At 34.2% G+C, this 21857-nt stretch overlaps 1 protein-coding gene across 15 annotated transcripts in view; it reads right to left on the bottom strand.

Annotated features, from left to right (window-relative positions):
• ZNF644 (zinc finger protein 644) overlaps positions 1–21857 on the bottom strand; it is a 127196-nt gene that overhangs the window by 10359 nt on the left and 94980 nt on the right. For all 15 annotated transcript variants that reach the window (XM_070367702.1, XM_005910582.2, XM_070367708.1 and 12 more), the window contains one exon: positions 1–21857. This exon is cut by the window's left edge and continues 10359 nt beyond it. In XM_070367702.1, coding sequence (XP_070223803.1) covers positions 21665–21857 — 193 coding nt within the window. In that variant the 3' untranslated portion in view covers positions 1–21664.

The following is a 21857-nucleotide window of genomic DNA, read 5'->3' as shown; positions in this document are numbered from 1 at the left end:
TCACCAGCCCCAGTAAGATGATTAAGGAGCATTATGGTTTCCCCAATAACTTTTCATTCATATGTGGAGCTTACAACTCTAGATGTCAAAGGTACCTTAGCTATTTTCTAGTACCACAGAGTGGACTGAGCAGGAGGTCTGACTGTAAGATTTATAGAAAGCTTTACTGTGAAGCTTCAAAATAATGTAATTCATAACTCACTTCTACCATTGATTTTTTTTAATATCAGAGGAGAAAAAGTACCTAATGTTACAGCAAATGATTAGGAGGTGCTCTGTAATTTTTTCATTTGGCTCATTTTCCTTGGGCACAGACTGAAATATTGAATTAGAATGTCTTAATGTGTTGACTGAAGTTTGCTTTTCTTTTGCATCTTCCCTCTCCTTTTCCTAATCCTTTTCTACAATGTCACACTGTCAGTGACATGTGATGTCAGCTATATGAGAATCAGCCAATGAATCCAATTCATTATTAACCCACAGCAATGGAGGAGAACTGTGCTAACTCATAGCAATTAAGATGACTGCGTCACACTGTCATTAACTGTTACTGCTGGGGAAAAATTAGTGAAGAAATAAACCCTGAGTATGACCTTAGACATGTGGTATATCAAGTTTGTTGACTTAGGGATGTGTTGATCAACTGGGACTGAGTTATTATATACACTAAAAAACAACCAGCCAAAAACAAAAGCCAACCAACCAGCCAAACCTAAGAAGAAAAGTCTTATTAGGACCATGGTAATGACTTATTTAAACTTAAAAGTCTCTCCCAGTGATAAATGAAAGGAACTAAGAACTTCATAGTCTAAATATGTGTGAGCATTTCCAAATCTTGGCCACCGTGAGTCAAATAATAATCTTAATTCATCTTGACAGACTCCATAATGCCTCACCACAGAAAGCACCTATCACCTACTTACTGAATACATACATGCTAATCGCTGGTAGAGGCCCTGAGACTGGACAATGACATTTTATGTTACTAATGTTGTTCAGCATTATGTAGCGGGAGGTACATACATGCAAAAAGTTCATTCACTGTAAGTGGCAATGTGTTATTATCAACATTACCACTAATTTATTAACCGTATCATGATTGGAACTACTGTGTCCTAAGAACCCATCTGCTTTCTCCCCTAATAGTCAGGGGAAGTTTTTGGCAATTTGCCAAATGGTTTCCGCTTTTTAAATACACAGTGCAGAATTTATGTAAGTGTGAATATATTTTATGGGTAGGAACCCAAGCCATTTGGGCATTTTGGCACTGGGGAAGCTAATGCCCTTTTGTTTTACAAGAAATCTTTTACAGAGAGAGTCAAGATAAGAGATACATGTATCCTGGGGTTACAAAGATATGCACAGGTCTGGCAATAAAGATAGGAGGTGGGCCATGAACTGATATTTTAATGTAATATATAGTTCTACTGTTTCAAAAATAAGCAAATGGAGACTGCTGTCAAATGTTTGTTTCCAGTCAGTTTTTCTATCAAATGGTAAGCAGTGTTTCTCAGTGTGTTATCAGCCTTTTTAACACCCAAAATATTAAAATCCAAAATAAAACATGCCTCAAAATTATTTTTCTGATCTGAAGGAACACTTACTGCCCCTAAGCATTTGTTCTGTTGACTTGTAAATATTTCATTTTCTGATTATAAAAGCCAGAACATATAAGGAACTGGGTAATATTAGTACAAAGGGCATTATGGGGAAATCTGTTAAATATTAAAGTGTTTAGGACTCAAGTCACAGCTCTCAGATGGAGGAGAAGCCATATGCTAGGTCTGCTTTTAGAGCATTTGTCACAAGGTGGAACAGAGAAGTTCTACTTGATAATGACAATGATGGCTGTCATTAAATGACACAAACTGATGCTTCTGAACTTCTGTGCTCTACATGCATTTGACAAGGATCACAGGTCTGATGGAGCAATGATCAATGATTCTGCACATCTCTTCCCAACTTTGCTGACACTGATGTCAATCTGGTAGCTGGCAATTGGCTATGGTGGAACATACATTATAGAAATTGGCAAATGCTACAAATCAGACACCTGTGTACTCCTGCCTTCCCTAGCAACACACACACTCCTTGTGAGGAAAACCAGATATTTTAACTAGCACACCACTGCACAGGGCTAAAACTTTTTGAACATGTTATTCTTATGTTGAATCTGTGATTCTATAGGCACAGGAGGTATATGATTTTTAATGAGTTGTGTGAAGTTCCAAAATTCTAATCTAAAATACCACAGATATCTTCCTGTATCTATTCCAGCAGAAACAGTTCAATCTCAGTCAGGGCAACCTAGTTCTCAGGATTCTAGTTGCCCAGGACCCAAGCCCTCAGTGTAATTCACGTGGCATTGGTCTACTGCCCTAGGATTCTCAGAGTCTTTAAGACAGACATTATTCTGGAAGTCGAAGGCTGTACTATGAAGAACACTGACAGTTTGATTAGAAACATTCTGTTGATGCCAAATGTTTGTTTGAAAACTTTCTCTAGAAGGCTGTTCTACAAACTGTATACAGATCATAGTTGCTAATGAGACTCTGACTCAGTTCAAAATTATGTTAAATGACAAAGCTAAAAATGCAAACTCCTATGCTATCCAAAAGCAGAATGTTTTCAGAGAGCTTAATTAGCTAAATGCTGTTATTATGTAGATCTATGAAAGAGTTAGTCGCTCAGTCGTGTCCGACTCTGCGACTTCATGGACTGTAGCCCACCAGGTTTCTTTCCATGAAATTCTCCAGGCAAGAAATACTGGAGTGGGTTGCCATTCTCTTTTCCAGGGGATCTTCCCGATCTGGAGATCAAAAACACATCTCTTGTTTCCCCTGCATTCCCAAGTGGGTTCTTTCCCACTAGGGCTACCTGGGAAGTCTATGTCTCATTTGTGTGGCTTTGTATTTTTATGCTTTTATCTTATGTTATTTGGTATTTGCGTTGAGAAAGTCTCCAGTTCAGAGACTTCCTACTTCTTGCATTAATTCATCACATCTCTTTCCACCAGGCTACTTACATCACAAACAATAACTATTTGGGGATAGACAGTAGATAGTAATAACTTTTTTTTTTTAAGCCAAGTAGTAACTTTTGAAGAGAATAAGATTCCTTCAGTACCCCACCTTCAATGATCAATATTCTTTCTTATTCTCTGCCCGGATCCTTCACGCTGAAGCTTATGCTCATTTCTTATTATTTGAAACTCGGGAGAAAAAGAGCAGCTAGTTCGTCACCATCTTCCCTAGAGTGACCTTTAATATTCAGATGTGGTTTACATTCAAGACAGAAGCTTACAGTCCAGTATCAGACTGTCCGAATAGGTTTCATTCTTTAAAAATGTTAACACTGCTATTACCCAGCCTGGTGCTCTTTTAAATGAGTTTATGAATTAAGGATTTTTTTACCTAGCCTAAGTTCAGTGTTTACCAGACTATGAAGTCTAAGAGACTATAGACATTTGAAATGTAACATTATGAGGCTTTTCTGCCACCTTCAACACCTCACTGCCCTTCAGGTCAATTCTTGAAACATGAAATATCAGTGCTGTAGCCCTGAAGAGGTCTAGCTTAAGTAGGCTTTCCCAGGATTTTACATTATTTCTTACCTTATTAGTCATGTGCTCTATTTCCACTGTAAGTTTCTAATTAACAGTTTACATGAACTTTGCATTAATATTAATATTTCTTCTTTCTCACATCATTTAAATTTCTGCTCCTCATTTATAAAGATATGCTTTTCCTTCTTTGAATTTCCTGTGTCTAAATAATGCTATTTTATTTCCTGTTATATCTATTAATTGCACCTCAGTTCCTAAGTAAAGTTTTCTCATATTATTCCAACAAAGGGTTGTACTGGGGTAGCCAAAAAGTTCATTTGGGTTTTTCTGTAAGATGTTACAGAAAAATCTGAGTGAACTTTTTGGCCAACTCTATAGTTTTATATAACTTTGTGAGGAAAAAATGGTTACTTTTAGTTATTTTTAGTTCCAATTTGCCCATAATGCTCTTGCTTTAGCATTTATCTTTGTCAGAGAGGATGCCACAGACCATCAAAAAGTCTTGAGTATTAACTAGGGATCTGTAGAGTTGGGGTGCTTTTTAAATAATAGGAGAGGCTACAATATAGTCTCCTTCCCTCCCAAGAATCAGTAAAAAAAAAAAAAAAAAATTAGCAGTCTGAGGAATGCCAAAGATGCACTTAAAAGAAAAATACTTTCTGTAGGCAAATCATACTGTTTCTCCTGAAATGTGAACTATTTCCAAAGTAATACAGAATAAAAGAAGCCCAGTAAACTCTCTCAGAGACTGAAAAAACTGGATCTGATTACCTTTATTCTGGAACATGCCTGAAACTGAAGTTGAAAATATAAACTAAAAAGTCAAAATTTTTGAGCAATTTTTCTTCAGTGGTGCTCATTTGGCACACTTCCCAGAAGCTTGTGACAGAGAACAGAAACTCTCAATTTTTGGAACGTTCTGCTCAAACTCTTGTATTAGAGGATCAGATTACCTAGTCACAAACTGATTCTTTTTCATTTGACATTTTACCATATAGAGAATGAATTTTAAAGACACATTTAATTGGCTTCTCTATTTAAACTGAAATCTGTATTGCGTGAAATTGTGGCTTTGACAAAGTAATCAAAATCAGTATATGTTTATAGGCCTACCCAGAAGACTTATTTTAATAATTTCTACAACATTGTTTACAGAATACAAAATTAGGGTCATGTCCAGCCTTTGTTATGAGAAGAGGATGTGCTCATGTTTAAGTAAATTTGGTGCATCCCACCGGGTTATGTGTCATTCAGTGAAATGTGCTCACTGAGTCAGGGGCCAGATGGTGGATGCAGAAGTCTTTTGCTAGACTACATCTCTATAGAAGATGATGTCACATTGGACTTGGTGACCAGGCTGACACTGAATGCAACTCAGTCACGGTATTTAAATCACATTAAGATTCTCTTTTATTTATGGCTCTCGTTGTGATTTTTGTCTGGCTTTATGTCTAATTGCTAGCCTCCATGTGGTGATAGGATACGTTATCAGTTCTGCCTTTATCTTTGCCAAAATGAACTCTGCAAACCTTTCTGAGGTAAAAATCATTTACCTCGGGGGAAAAATCATTACATAAAACTACAGTTCAGCATAAAGTTAAATAAAAGGACACTATACTCTATAAGCTATATTTCGTATTCTTGATACTGTTGAGGCTATTTTATTAGTGTTAGCATGGATACTTTCTGTTATAACTACAAAATTTTAGAGGTAGAAGGACAAGAGATCATATAGTCCAATCTAGTGACTAAAAACAATATGAATTCAGGGTTTTGTGTTTGCTAAAGTAGGGAACAACTCAGGTCTAAAGATCAAGTTACAATACTTGATTTGTACTTTTTTCACTACTCCCAACTTCCTTCCTCCAACCACTAACTTCAAATATGCCTTCGACATTGTCATTGTCATTTCACCATCAACTGACCACAGTGGGAAATACCATCCATTTTTTTATTTAGGCTATGGAGAAAGGTATTCTGTCTTCACAGTACTGTTGTTTCTTCTGGTCAAGGGAAAACTGTATTTATTCAGTAAAAGTAAACATTAACTGAAGTTGCATTTGTCATCTGAGTGTTTCTAATAGTGTTACAGAATCAGAGAATTATGTGAAAATTAGTGGAAATGTGGAGAAACAGAGCTACTCTTGAAATTTAAGTTCTCTTTCTTCTTGCATCAGTTTTAACAATCTCCCTCCCACCCCCAGAATACCTCCCTTGCCCTCAGTCTGTAAGGAAGCAAAGTTTGTGGGTTTTTTTTCTTGTTGGCTCTTCAAGCATATCCACTGGATTGAGTTTGAAACTGCTCTAAACAAAGTTTCCTTCCTTATACTCCCTAATGCTAGTTTTACTCTCTGATCTTCACTTTCAGAAATTAGACTCTGACCTGTTCAGCCTCGTCAAACCTCTTCTTATTTTTTCTATGGATTCTACTCAATCCATAATTCATCTGGAGTATTTCTTAGTATAAATATGATTTTGTCCTCATCCACAGTACTGGCATCAACATGAAGGACCTGTTATAAGGATTAATATTTACATTTAACACACGTAAAAAGACCTTTCTTATATTAAGAAGTGGCAGCAGCCAACATAGATACAACTGGAGTCATCACAGTTGTATCTATGATCAAGCTGTATCAAGTCAAAGCTTTGGCCAAAATACTTTATTTACTAAAAGTAATTAGGACAAAGCTCTAAGACAGATATCTAGTTTAAAGATCAACTCACCCCAAAGAATACAGTATTTAACACTTCTAAGTCAAATCTCTATCAAGTTATACATTTTCTTTAGAACCAAAGAGGTAAATGTTTCAGATATTATCCCTAAAGGATCAATGGGGTTTGTTCATCAAGTTTAGGCCAGTGTGGCAAAATTATTCAGCTTCGTGTTTTCTAAGAAATAAAACTTCCACAGTGAATAGACATCACTTGGGAAATGATTGCATTTTCTCCCTAGGGACTGTGGCTGACTCTGCAACCTGTATCACCCAGGAAAAAAAGGGAAAAGTCAATCATAAGGATGGTTTCCCCTTGCCAGTAACAGTTTAGCAAAGGGCATGTGACCTTGGCCATTTCTGTCAAGGAGAATGAGGTTAGTCAGCCAGTGTTTCTGATGTTCCTTTGTTCTTAACTTATAAACTTAACTGCTCTTGAGGCTTTAGTATTTAAAAATTTCTAAATCAGTAGTTATTTACAAAATATCCATACTAGATGTTTATCTAAATTCTTCCCTCTCAAAGATGACATAAGACGTAACAAATAAATAATGGATTACAAGCGATTATCTGAGCATGAAGTTCTGCAGAGAGGACAACTCAAACAAAGAAATCAGGATCAGAAAGTCTTTTCTACAACTCCCTTTCCATGAACCCAACTCTGGTTCCTGTTTGGCATACAATGAACTTCTACTAGAGAGAGGCAGCCTTGAGCCCTTTATCAACAAACTTGGGTGCAGTGTAAAAGAGAAATGCAAAGCAAAAAGAAATTTTTAAAAAGGGTTAAAGCCTCAAGATCACAAGAGAGTGAGAGCCCTCAGCCTAAAAACAATTAATTTTAAACTTAAGGTTACATGAAAAACTCTACCTTAAAACACCACAGCCCAGCAGCCTCAACTATTACCACGATCACTCAAGAAGAATGAGGACTGAGGTGGGTTGTGGTCATTCTTGGAAACTCGAGTATGATGCTAACGTGTCTGACAACTGGGATTTAGAATATACTTTGGTTTGGTCTTAATAGTTAAAGAGCACAGGCTCTGATGCCAGACTGCCTGGAACTCAATTCTAGCTTCACTACTTGCCAGCTGTTGGGAAAGGAAGCTCTTCATGCTTTCTTTTCATTGTAAAAGATGATATTCTTTACTTCATTTTCTACTTTGCTATGACAATAAAATAAGATTAATATATGTGAAATATTTGGAACACTGCCTGGCACATAGCAAGTGCATGATAAATGTTATCATGATTATTATATCTGGCTCTGACAAGGAGTTTTGCTTTAAAAGGAAAAGTAGAAATGGCTAGTAGACAAAAGAGGGTTTTTTTTAAAGATAGGGAGAAAAAAAACATGAAGTGTGGAAAGCTGGTTTAATTAGGGTTGGGATTTTGCCAAGAGAATATACAAAGTGAGAGAGGGACAAGGGATGAGTGATTACAAGAGTGATCTTGATAAATGACTGAGGAATAAAATTTGGGTAAGCACTAAGGGGTAACAAGAGGGGTAGTAGATGGAGAGACTGAGAATCAAATAAAAAGGTGGTAAAATCAGATTTTAGGCCCTGGTGGGGCTGAGGTATTACAGAGTCAGAGTTCATGAGAGAATAAAATTGGAAGGCAAGAAATGGTAATTCACAGAGTAGGAATACTGATACCAACTGCAGGCAGTTGGTAAAGAATCTACCTGCAATGCAAGAGACCCCAGTTTGATTCCTGGGTTGGGAAGATACACTGGAGAAGAGATAGGCTATCCATTCTAGTATTCTTGGGCTTCCCCTGTGGCTCAGGTGGTAAAGAATCAGCCTGCAATGTGGGAGACCTGGGTTTGATCCCTGGGTTGGGAAGATCCCCTGGAGAAGGAAAAGGCTACCCACTCTAGTATTCTGGTCTAGAGAAATCCATGGACTGTATAGTCCATGGGGTTGCAAAGAGTCAGACACAACTGAAAGACTTTCACTTCACTTTCAGGAATACTGAAACGGAAAAAAAAAAACAGAGCTACGGTATGGACATAGAAAAGTTTAGGGTATGATCATGCAAGTGTGAGACTGAAATAGCAAAGGATAACTCGTTACAGAGATCTTATGATCTTACATGCCTAATCGTGGCACAGAAGGGTCCTACATGAACCCAAATCTCCATTATTTCTCTAATGTTATCTCCTACTTCCCACTTGCTTTTGTCCAAACATAACTGGCCTTCCTGTGTTCCTGCAGCACACTGAACATGCTCTCATTCAGTCTTTGCACCTGTTTCTCCCTCAGCCCATACACTTTCCCTACCTCCCTCATTTTCTTCAGCAATTTGCTCTAACGTCACTTTCTCACGGACTGTAAGAGTGTTGCAGAGACTGACCTGCAGCTAAAAACCTTCAAGACTATGGCATACTGGGGGACTGGTAACTGCGACAGGGAGGAGTGAGTAGTACAGTCTGATAGCGTGAGCTTCACAGCTAGGGAGTTTTGAGAGAGAGAGTGAGAGAGAAAGCAAAGTCTAGAAGTAGCAATGAAGAACAAAGAAGATCAGACCTTTCTTTCCTCTGAAGAGTTAGATAAAATATGAAATTTATTGGAAGATCTTTTATAAGGTAAGCCCTGACTAAATCTATTCACTTCTTTAGTATATACTGCATTTTGTTTATATTTTTTAATTCAGTAGACCATCCAGAAAATGGGTCATGAGGACAAAATAAAACTTACTGTTGTGCCAATATTACCATTTAGAACCCTTTGATTTTACCAGTAATGACGTGAGGCACTGATTTGTGTACTCTATGTCACATAGCAGACTGTGCACTCTACTAGAGCTCCTAATTACCAATTCACAGAGCCATACTGGCTTTAGTCCCATGGAGAAAGCATCGCCTGTTGTGTTGTGAGAAGAGGAAATACAATAGTACCTGATGTCTAATAGAGAAAACGTATGTTCAGAATTACATATGCAAGAACATAAGTTTTTCCCATCTTCTCAGTGAATAGCCTTAATTCCTTTTTGTATTGGCCTTCTGGGTGAGAAGTGGTCTCATGATCTATGGATCTTCCAAAGGTCTTGCAAATATAAAATAATAGCACAGGTCTTGAAAAACCATGTTCACATAATATTTTTCACCTTTGGTAAATAATGCTCCAGTTCTGAAATGGCCCCAACAGGTATTTCAAATTAGCAGCTTGGTCACTTTGAGCAAACAGAAATGAATAACAATAAATGTCACTCCCTTATAACAATCAAATAAAAAATTAAAAAGCAGAATATAAAATGTTAATCACACATAAAAAATTTACTCATTTTAATCATCTATGTCTTAAATTAACTCCTAAAAAATGTTTTCATTCCTTATCTATTTCCATTTATCTTCATGAAGTGTTTATATATATATCTAGTGACTGCAGTGAATATAAAGCACTGTTCCCCTTTTCTGGAAGAATTGACTTATTCATTATACACAGAAGAGAAAAATTTGAGGGAGCTAAAAAGAACAGTTTTCTGAAGCAGAAGTACCATGTCTTGTAATATGATTTCATAACGGTTTAGGGAAGTAACATTCAATTTGCATGAACTGTTCTATCAATCAAAAAAGGACTTTCATGTAGAACTCTCTCTTTCAAACTGTATTATACTGAAAAGTTTACCAGTGACAAAAATTACTGGGGAAGAGATCTAGGGGAATCAAGAAAGTTATATATGCAATAATTTATGGATTAACTTCTGAAGTTTGGATCAAATATGTATTACAGGATCCTCTATTTCCTAAAAACTGACATAATGAAAAAATTTAAAGTACTGGAAAAGAAGAAAGTATATTTTGATTAATCATAAATTATGTGTAATTCCTGGAAAAAATACCAGAAGGTAAATGGAATCTGACTGAAGGAGGAAATCTTAAGCCAGACTATGCATGGGAAGACAGTTACAAAAGGTGGCAAGGACTCCAGATGTTGGGGTCCTTTTAAGGGAGAGGCATGATATTGCTCTACAATACCAAAAAAGAAACAAAGTTTACACTTCTAGAAGACTTGATACTGGTCATAGTATTTCTCTATAATCACTAGAAACAGGCTGAATTTATAGAACATTTGCTGAAAGACTAACAAGAAACGTGAAACATAAATGAGCAAACAAGCAAAGAATTACCAAATATTTGAGGGAAACCAACACCACAAAAGGGCATCAAACTCAACAGACAGAACTAAATCCCTAAGAAAACAATCAATAGGGTGAAAAGAGTCTTAAAAACGTGTACAATTAATATCCTTAGAAGGCAAAGAGGAAATCACAACCATGAGACAAAGAGGCCTTAGAACAAATAAAGATCTTAGAAAAAATAAGTATAAAAACAAACACACCAAGACACCAAACCTTAAAACAACTCAACAGATAGGCCAAGTAACAGAATGAACATAGCTTTATAGTCAGTGTGTTGCAAGAAGGAGCTAAGGAATTCTCCCAGGGCACAGTGTAAAAAAAAACAAGGGGATAAAAAATGTAAAAGAAAAAGTAAGAGACACACAAGATAGATTTTGACGTTGTAATATCTGCCCTAAAGAAGTTAAATCATGATAAAAATATATAATATATGTAAAAAATTCTGTACCCCAAAGGCCAGGTATTATACATTATTTTCAGACACAAGAGAAATTGGTTAAAAAGAAAATCAAAGTTTAAATGTACAATAATAAACAACAGGGATAACTTTATATACTGAGAAATACAGAGATAGGTAGATAGATAAAAAGCCTTCAGCAAGTTTAATTAAAGAAAAACAATAAAGTAGAAGTAAACACTGGAAATTCCCTGGAGGTCCAGAATTAGGACTTGGTGCTTTCACTGCTGTGGCCTTGTTTCATTTACTAGTCAGGGAACTAAGATCTCACAAGCTGTACTACACAGCAAAAAAGAAGAGTAAATGTTAGGAATATGAGTAAACAATGACAGATATGGGGACTAAATAACTTGTAAGAAATATTGTTGTTGTTTAGTTGCTAAGTTGTGTCTGACTCTTCACGACCCCATGAACTATAGCCCACCAGGCTCCTCTGTCTATGAGATTTTCTAGGCAACAATACTGGAGTGGATTGCTATTTCCTTCTGTACTGTATTTTCCTGATGCAAGGATCGAACTTGCTTTTCCTGAATTAGCAGACAGATTCTTTACTGCTGAGCCACCAGGGAAGCTCTGCAAGAAATATACTATGTACAAACTATTCCAAATTTTTAGAAAATCTATAAGAAATGTATACTCCTCTAAGAAAAACAAAACTAAAATTGGCTCAAAGGGAGAGAAAAAAACCTAACAACCTTTGATTATAAACAAAACAGTAAAAGGAGTCAAAATATCTCTCTCTCAAAAGTTAACAGCTCATATGAGTTTATGAATAAGTACTATCAAATTCTTAAGAAATCAATATTGTCTGTTATGAAGACTCTTTCAGAGTATAGGCAAATTTAAACTTCCCAACTCATTTTATGAGGTTAACATAACTTGGATACCAAATCCAGAAAAATACAGCAGAAGAAAAGTAAAGGCTAATATCACTAATACACATGAAAAAATTCTTCAATGACACAAAAGCAAATCAAATTCCTAGTATTAAGCAACATGTCATGACTAAGGAGAAATTTAAGGATGGTCCAATGTTTAAAAGCCTATTAATAAATTTTATTGACATCAATAAATTAAAGAAAAAAAATCACATGACTTTCTACATATCAACAAAGGCAGAAGAAACAATTTGTTAAGAACAAAAGTCCATTTTTTATAAAATAAAATAAAATAAAAAAAATACACATAGGAATTCCCTGGTGGTCCAGTGAATATGACTCAGTTGCTTTCATTGCTTTGGCCTGGGTTGAATCCCTGATCAGGGAACTAAGATCCCACAAGTCATGTGGCACAGCCAAAAACACAAACAAACAAAACCACATAAAAACTCTTATCCAATAAGAAACAAATTGTTTTTAACTCAATAAACTGTGTCTAAAAGAAACTTCCATGAAAATTATATTTAACGATAAAAGAAAAGTACTCCAGTTACAATCAGGAATATGAGAAATGCCAGCTATCACCATTAATGTTCACTGTTGTACTGGAAATCCTTGACAAAGGATAAATATTTGAAAGCAAGAGATAAATGTCACAATTTACAGATATTACAACTGGCAACTTAGAAATTTCAAGAGAACTAATTAAAAAAATATTAGAGATATGTAACAGAGTTGAGCAATGTGGAAAGATATGAATAAGACTGCCGTACACAGAATCAATAATTTCCCTTTACACCAGCAATTTCAATAAGAAAAATGTGAGAAAAATCCATTCACAGTAGCAACAAAAACAAATATATAGAAATAAAATCTTTAACATACAATTCTTTACAAAGAAATGGTAAGACTACTGTAAGACATAAAAAAATGAAGATAACTGGAAAAATATACCATATTCTTAAAAAGGAAGTCTCATGTTTTCCCATTTCCACAAATTCTTTCTACAAGGGGGAAAAGAGGGGAGAAAGGATAAATTGAGAGATTGAGATTAACATATATACCCTGCTGCTAAGTCGCTTCAGTCATGTCCAACTCTGTGCAACCCCATAGACAGTAGCCCACCAGGCTCCCCCATCCGTGGGATTCTCCAGGCAAGAACACTGGAGTGGGTTGCCATTTCCTTCTCCAATATATACCCTACTATATATAAAATAGATAACTAATAAACATCTATTGTACAGCACAGGGAACTCTACTCAGTACTCTGTAATGACCTATATGTGAATAGAATCTAAAATGAGTAGATATATGTATATGTATAACTGATTCATTTTGTTGTACAGCAGAAACTAACACAACATTGTAAATCAACTATACTCTAATAAAAATTAACTAAAAATAAACTCAGTGCAGTTCTAGGTAAAATCTCAGGGTTCAAACAGAATTTGATGAACTAATTCTAAAATACATCTGGAAAAGAAAATCTCTTTAGAATAGCCAAATTTTATTTTTAAGAGGAAAAAAAGGGAGATGTACCCCTTAAGAAATTTAAATTTTCTTTAAAATAATAGCTTACTCACTTAATCATTCAATGAATAGTGACTGGATGCATAATATTTATCAGGACTCTTCTAGGAAAGCAGAAGTGAGCAAAACCTATAAAATACCTGCACTTAAAACTTATTTTATATTCTGATTCTGATAACGGTAGCCTAAATAATCTGGATAAATTCTCTCTCACTGGGGTCAACTAAGAAAGTTGAATAGAAAAAAAAAAGTCATATAAGCATTAAAGAAGTGTCGAGATAAAAAAGAATTACCATGCCAAACTCGAAGAGGAGACAACAAAGTCAAGAGTATTACCCAATAATGAAAATTTTTATTCCTGCCCTGAAGACACGTCCTATATGGACGAGAGAGTTATGAAACTAAGTCACACATTCAATGGCCTTGGGCTAGGAAAATAAAACTATATTCACAGGGTAAAAGGTGAAACCAGCAGTATGCAAACCTTTCTATAACCTTCCCATGACACAGCTCTTACAACCTGACTTTGGGTCATCTGGATAGGCCAGAGAAATGCAAACCTTGAACCTGGACTAAGGTGTTCTAAACTGGCAGTATCTCGAGGCACCTGACAGGAGTAAATGAAAACCCTATGAGGGACAATACCAGACTTCAACATAGCTCTATAATAGTTTCCAAATATAATGTTCACTGTGTTGTTAAACATGAAGGCACACAAGAAAACAAGACACCATGAACAAGAAATAGAAAAGGCAACTATCAATAATCTTGGATCCATAATTATTTTATATTCTGGAATTATCAGAGGCAGAAGATAAAAGCAATCATGTAGACCATATTCAAAGATAAAATATCCAAGTAGGATACTAGAAACAATAGAAAAGCATATCTGAAAAAAAAACAACAGAAATTCTACATCTGAAAAAAAATCATAACCAAAATTAAGATCTCAGTGGATGAGATTTAACAGTAACTGAGAAAATCAGTAAGCTGGAAGATAAATTAAAAGAAGTGATCTAGAATATAACACCAAAATATAAAGATAGAAGTAGGGAAGAGAAGATAAAAAATCCAGAGGATGCAGTGAGAAGGATTTAACACACATTAATTGGAGTTCCAGAAGAATAAGGGAGCTAGAAAGTGAGGCAGAAAAAATAACTTTACAGACAAGGTCTAGGAAATTTCCAGAAGCCCAGCAGAGTTCCCAAACTTGGCAATAACAAAAGGCATTCCCAACAGGACATCTCATAGTAAAAACTTTAGAAAACTAAAGATAAAGATCTTGAAAGCAGCTAAAAAAATATAGGACAGGTTATTTTAAAATGAGTAACAGATGAACTTGCAAGAATGAGGCAGAAAATAGTGGATGATAACTTCAATATGCAGGGGGAAAATAACTGCCACTTTAGATAGAATTCTATAGCCAATAAAAATATCCCTCAAGAATTAAGAGAACATACGCATCTTTAAACAGGAACATTCAAAAGGATGTATCTAATTATAAGAACTGTTTATCAACAGTCACTATAATTGCAACTGGAAAAATAGACTGATGAAGTAGAAGATACCTACAACACATAATAACCTAAGAATTAATGGAATTCCTAAGTATCAATATGAAATAATACAGATACTCCAACAGAAAAAAACGGGCAATTTGTCAATTTATTTCTCAAAAGAGGAAAAATAAACAAACATAAAAAAGGTTATTATTCAATCTGATAGAAATTTGGGGAACGTAAATTAAATTCACAATGAAATATCATTAACACTCACCAACTGGCAAAAATTTAAGTTTGACAATTGTATCACTGAAGACAGGGAGGAACAAGAACTCTTATGAACTCCTCATGAGAGTATAAATGTGTACAATCATCTTGGAAAACAGGCTGGCTTTGTCTAAGAGGCATATACTCTATGATCAAAAAACTCTACTCTTTGGCATATACCACCCTAGAGAAACTTGCAGATGTTTAAAAGACAGACAAGAATGTTCGTTCACAGCTTCACAGCTTTTAAAAGTCAAGAAACACGCAAAGACAACCTTAATGTTTACCAATAATAAAATGAATAATTAAATGGTGTCATATAAAGATATGTAATAATATACAACAAAATGAATAAACTACAGCTATGGGAAAAATAAAGATGAATTCCAAAGATAACATTAACCAAAGGGAACAAGTCACAAAAGAATACATATGGTATTAATTCCACTTCTGTAAAAGAAAAAAAAAATATGCAAAACTAAACTATATGCATTCCTAGATATCAACTTGTATATTAGAAAAGTCAGAATAACAGGAATGGGAGGGGGTGAATTTAATTGGGATGGAGAACTGGGAGTGCTGTCAATGTTCTACATTCTGTTCTTGTGGTGATTAAAATGGCTTTCCAGGTGGCTCTGTGGCAAAGAATCTGTATCTTTAAATGTTCATATGCTTAGAACTTTACATCAAAAAGTAATCTGGCAAGACATGTCAATGTATGGCAATACCACTACAATATTGTAAAGTAATTAGCCTCCAATTAAAATAAATAAATTTATATTAAAAAAAAGAAAAACCTGGCCTATTAGATTTATAGTTCAACTTTCCAAATTTTACTTAAAATGTGTAGTTGAGTAGTCAACTTTGACTTGCAAGTTATATGAGGCATTGAAATATTCAAGAGAATTTAAGGTTCTGCATATTTATTAAGTTTATTTTATTTATAAAATATATTTATGTACTTAAGAAGGTTTTAAATCAGGGTACCAAGATTATCAAAACATAACCAATATATTGACTTTATAAATGAAATTTAAAAATTTTTTTTAAGTTTTAAGTTATAAATAGGACTAAACATTATCTAAAAGCTCCTTACTTAAAGTATTTGTTGAAATCTGCCAATCAATAGAAAAATAAAAATCAGAGGATGACTTTAATAGTTTAAGAAAGAACTAATTCTCTAGGTTTATATCTTTAAGAAATCAAATACTAGTTTTAAAAAACAAATAATTATCTGTTTTACCAATTTGTTCAGAAGAGGCAAAACTTCACACTATCTCTTCTTTCTACCATATTAAAAAAATCTATGTCAGAAAATTTTTGGGAATTTGCCTAAATTGTAATAAAAATATAAACCACTTGACAGTTGATATGGCAACACATAATACTTTCAAAATAGCTATTCTTTACTTCTGGAGGGGGGGTGAAGGGGTGGTGGTGGTGGTTGTGGTGGTCATGGCCCAATTTGAGTATCTGAGAAGTGCTGTGGAACTCACAGAAGAACTATATTGATACACAAACAAGCTTTTGGAATAAATAATAATCAAAGATCTCTTGAAAGACTATGGAGTATAAGGGCACTTACACTCCCTATTATACCACTGGTCTACTATAAAATCAGAGTTGAAGTAATTTTAAACACATCATCTAGTAGATCATATTCGCATGTATTCTTATTATTTTAAATCAGAAAGTTAATGCCTTTGTGATAAAAAATTCACTTCCTTTGTTTTCATTTGTCACTTAAAGATGAACAAGATACTACTTTTTACCAAAATAAGCAAAGTTTTAAAGACTACAATGGCAAGGACAAGAGGAATTGTAAGCCATACTCATAAGCTGCAGGTAGGAGCATAAAGTTATATGGCCCTTCTGTACAACAATTTGGAACATTCATATATAAAACCTCAAATATGTGAGCCATATCCAACTCTTTAATCTACCAATTCTACTACTAGAAATTCATCGTAAAAATAATTTTGGATGTGTATAGTGTACAATGCACTATAGGAATGTTGATCAGAAGCACTCTTCATAATACCAAAGTCCTAGAGACAACATAAAATGATCAACAATGGAGGTGCAATAATATGTGGTACAATGGTACATTATGCAAAAATTTAAAGCATACTTAGGAATAATACTTAGTGGTATGAAAATGCTTATGGATCTACAGCTTAGAGAATAAATAAATGGTTAATTTCTACACAGCATGATCATGATTTCATGTTTTTTTAAAAAGGAATAGTCTATAAAACAGAAAAACAAGACTAGAATAGAAATATGACAAATTTTTAATGTGGAGAATGTAAAAAACTTTGTCTAAAACTTTAATAACAAGGAAAAACTCTGTAACATTAGAGTATAACCACTCTGTTCATCTTGACTTCTGACTTAATTTAAGAATGAGGTATCAATTAAATTTTACTTATTACTGTTGTCTACCTAAGCAATTAAAAATATTCAATTATTTGTCATCAAAGTAATCAAGAAAGAACGTTGTACCTATGTCTATAATATAGGCTAAAGAATCAAGAAATCAGTTATGAGCTATTGACTAAACATCAGTAACTGGCCCTCAAAAAACACCCACCAAATTCCCATTGTTGAAACAAACTGGATAGCTACCTTCCATACCAGGGGTGAATGCTAATTATAGTTCATGGTTTGAAATATTACTGATGTTGACTAGTTTTTGTCTCATAGAAGTGTTGCATCTGGTGTGATATAAATAAATATTTGGTCTTTGTCCCTGGTTCCTGGCACATATCTCCTAAAACTCTCAAGATCTCCAGGGTGATCAAAGTGTCTTTTAAATGCTAATGACATGAGAGGTGGCTGGGGGCCCCCAGATAGCTTCAGAATGGGAGTGGGTCACCAGAAAGACCAAGGCATGAGGATTAGAGGGTTGGAGTTTTCTGTCCCACCACCTCCCGAAACCACCAGGGAGAGGAAAGGAGCTAGAGACTAAGTTAATCACCAATGGCCAATTATTTAATCAATAAAGCCTAACAATGAAACCTCCATAATAACCCCACTAAGGGATGAGCTACTGGGTTGGTGAACACATCAAGGTGCTGGTAGGGTGGTACACCCAGAAAGTGCATAGAAGCTCCATGCCACCTTCCTTCCTAGCATACCTTGCCCTATGCATCTCTTCCATTTCACTGTTCCTGAGTTATGTTCTTTATAATAAACTGGTAATGTCAAGTCTTTTTCTGAGTTCTGTGAGCCATTCTAGCAAATTATCAAACCTGAAGAGTCAGTCATGGCAACCTTTGATTTATAGCCAGTCGTCTCAAGTATGGGTGACCCGATATTTGTGACTGGCATCTGAAGTGTGGGCAGTCTTTTGGGACTGACCCCTTTAACCTGTGGAGTCTGACATTAACTCGAGGTAATTAATGTCAGAATTGACTTAAACTGTTGGACACCCAACTATTGTTTGGAGAATCAAAGAACTGGTTGTTGGTGGTGGAAAATGCTCAAGATCAAGTATCAGAGATTAGTCTATACAATGCAGCACTTATATTTCAAATAAACTTGGGAAAATGGGATACTGGGGTGGATACATTATAATAATTACATTTATAACTACACTGAAACAATAAGACAAGAGAAAGAAACATTAACAAGCTGTTAAAAGTATCAGATTGACCAAAAAGTTTTCTGGCTTTCTGTAAGATCTTATGGAAAAATCCAAATGAACTTTTTGGTCAATCCAATAAATGTGTTTGAGTAGTAGTACCACAATTTTTTTACCCATTTTTCATTTTTTCATTTTCTAAATATTTCTAAAATGAGCAGACATTACACTTTCTTAGTAAGAAAAAAAAAATCAAAGCTATATTTTGGATCAGTATGTTTCAACTGTACAGTCCCTGAGAGGTTATATGTATGTCCTTTAAAAAAATCTATCTAATTAAATTGAAATCTAAAATAGAGATATTAGCTATGCCATGGTTCTAATCTATTCTAAAGAAGCATAGTGGAAAATACTAATTTGAAAGGTTAACTTTTTTCATTTTAATGCTATTAAATAAATCAATACTATTTAAAAAAAGAAAAAGAAGCTCAAATATCTTAGGCAATGATAAAATAACTGTAAAAGACAATTTGGCAATACTGAATACTGAAGTAGCACATGCTTTAACATGAAAGTCTATCATATAACTTAAAACAACATTTCATAATTTTTTAGTGGAAGCCAAACGAAAATATATCATTAACTTTCTAGTTGCCAAATGAAAGGTGAACTGTGCTCCCCAAGAAATTAAAAAATTTCTGTAACCCAAGTATCTTTATTATGAGAAATGTTCTTTGTTTAATTTACTTTTCAGGAATCTCTCTGGCTTACTGTTTCCAATTTGAATTACTATATTTGATAATTTAATTCTTTCTTACATCCTGAAGAAACATTGTTTTAAAAATAGTTTAATGTAAAAAATTTAATCTGTTTGCTTATGAAAGCTGTGGTCAAACTACCTATTCTACTTGTATTTCTATAGCTTGACAGCTGGTTTAATAAAATCAAACAAAGAACTATAAAAATTAGAGTTGAAAGGGGCTGTGGTGATTGCTAGTCTTCCTGCCAGGATTCTTTTTTTCTTAATTTCTGAATTAATTACTTAATTAATTAAGTGTTCAGATACTTAACTTCTGAACACTACTTACTATGCAGTAGTATGACTTCCAGTTTAAAAAATATATTCTATTTGAATATAGAATATATTTATATCAATGAAACCTAATACAAGAATACTGGTAAAAACAGACTTGGTATATTTTCAGTCAAAAGTTAAGAAATTTGATGTTTTAGTTAGACTCATCATTATAGAGACACACACAGTTTCTATTACATCTTTGGCAAAATGAAAATAATTTTATACAAATACTTTTTCCCATCTACTATATACTCCAGGGATCAGGAGACCATTGGTTTGGAATGATTCATTTAGTTCAATTTCCTAATTTTACATATCAAGTGTGTGAATAAAGTAACCAGCTATGTATAAACAACATAAATCAAATGAAACACAACCTCAAGTGGACAATTTCTACCAATGATAAAAGTAAGAATGTTTCACACTATAGACATTATAATTTTCTTAAGTCTTTTTTTATTTAGAGATTTTTCTGGTAAGGAGATATATCATAGGAAAGCAATTTCACTGGCAGTGAGGTATGTATATATACTCTACCAAAATACTCCTTATTTTAACTGCTTTTAACTTTATTTACATACGAAGAAAAGTATCAATGCATATCCTTGTTTCAACTATAGTATTAGCCATACTACATGAAATAAAATGAAATGGTGCTTGCATACAAAAACTGTTATTTGTAAAGGAATCTGATTTCAGATTAAAAGAACTAATCTGTTTTTGGAAGGAATTTAAAAGGAGAATCACAATTTATCATGACCAAGACATCTGCACCATATTTTCCATTCCTCACAGCACATTTATTTCAGTAATTCCATTAAGTCGGTTCTTAGCATGAGCAATAGTGTTACACGATTTTCGTACATATAATCACATCCAAAACAAGTTCTAAAATTTAAATTGTAAACATTCTCATCATATGTAGAAATATTTCGATTGGTGTATTAAGTTTTGTTAACTGATCAAATTTGGAAGAGACTATAAATGAGAAAGCCTATTCTAAACCGTGTAGTGAGCATTGTTTATTAATTACATTTCTACAACGTTAAATAAAGAGGCAAACCTGTCCTGTAAGCATGTCAAATTTTAGGTAAAACATTAAAAAGAAACAAATCTGTTAACAAAAGGATGTCTTGCAATAAAGAATATTAGACTTTTTTAAAATCTATTATGATACAAAAATGTAAAGGGTAAATAGCATCTTTGTTGACAAAGTAGGAGGTAGCATGGATGCACCACTTTATTGTCTGAGAAATGCAACTGGAGTAAAGAATATTTCCTTACCACAAATAATTTCCAGGACTATGTACATATTTCTTTTAGAAATACTTGTTTAAACAAATCTCCCTCCACTTTTTAGTATAAAAAAAAAAACCGTTCCATGTGATTTAAAAAAAACACTTACACGTCTAGATAGAATAGTACTCTGCCCTATTTGAGTGAACAGTCTCAAACTATGAAGTACATGATATTTAATGCCCTAAGTTGAGTAAATTTAGTTAGCAGTTCCTGGTATTATACAAAACACTAAATATATACAAACAAAATATAATATCTTATTTTTCAATACAAGTCTTGTGGGGAATAAACAGAACCTTGATTCTGGTAACACTGCAGAAAACATAATTTTCCAATTAGTCTGTCTTTATCCATGTGCAACAGTTTATTAATAACTGCTTACATGTATTGATCTTTCATTGAGTGAACACAGTTAACTGACTAAATGTAGTAAACCTTAGAAACCTCTTCCATCCTATATAAAATATAGAGACTACTTACTGTTTGAAGTACTCAATTTGCTCTGATGTCACTGTCATTCACTTTTCCCCATTTTCCTGCTTTAGTATTTATAAATGGATAATTTAATGTGGCTTTGAAAAAAAAAGACAAAGAATTTCAAATTTACATCCAATTCAAATTTTCTATTTAAAAGGTTTTCTTGTTCTATGAAGCTGCTTCTGCCATTAGTAGAGAAAATGAAGTTTCTGTAATGGAGGCAGGCTTTTTGAGTAGTGATGTGACTTCCACCATGCCAGCTCCAGTCCGTGGAAGATTAGCGTTTACAATGTGTCGTTGTAAGTGCTTAATCCAGTCTTCCTGAACAGACAATGGTCCACGAAAGACTAGGCCACAAAAC

The sequence above is a fragment of the Bos mutus genome, chromosome 3 (genome assembly GCF_027580195.1).
Source record: "Bos mutus isolate GX-2022 chromosome 3, NWIPB_WYAK_1.1, whole genome shotgun sequence".
Classification (NCBI taxonomy): domain Eukaryota; kingdom Metazoa; phylum Chordata; class Mammalia; order Artiodactyla; family Bovidae; genus Bos; species Bos mutus.
Note: the sequence above shows the minus strand (reverse complement) of the source record. Positions and strands in the feature narration are given on the sequence as shown.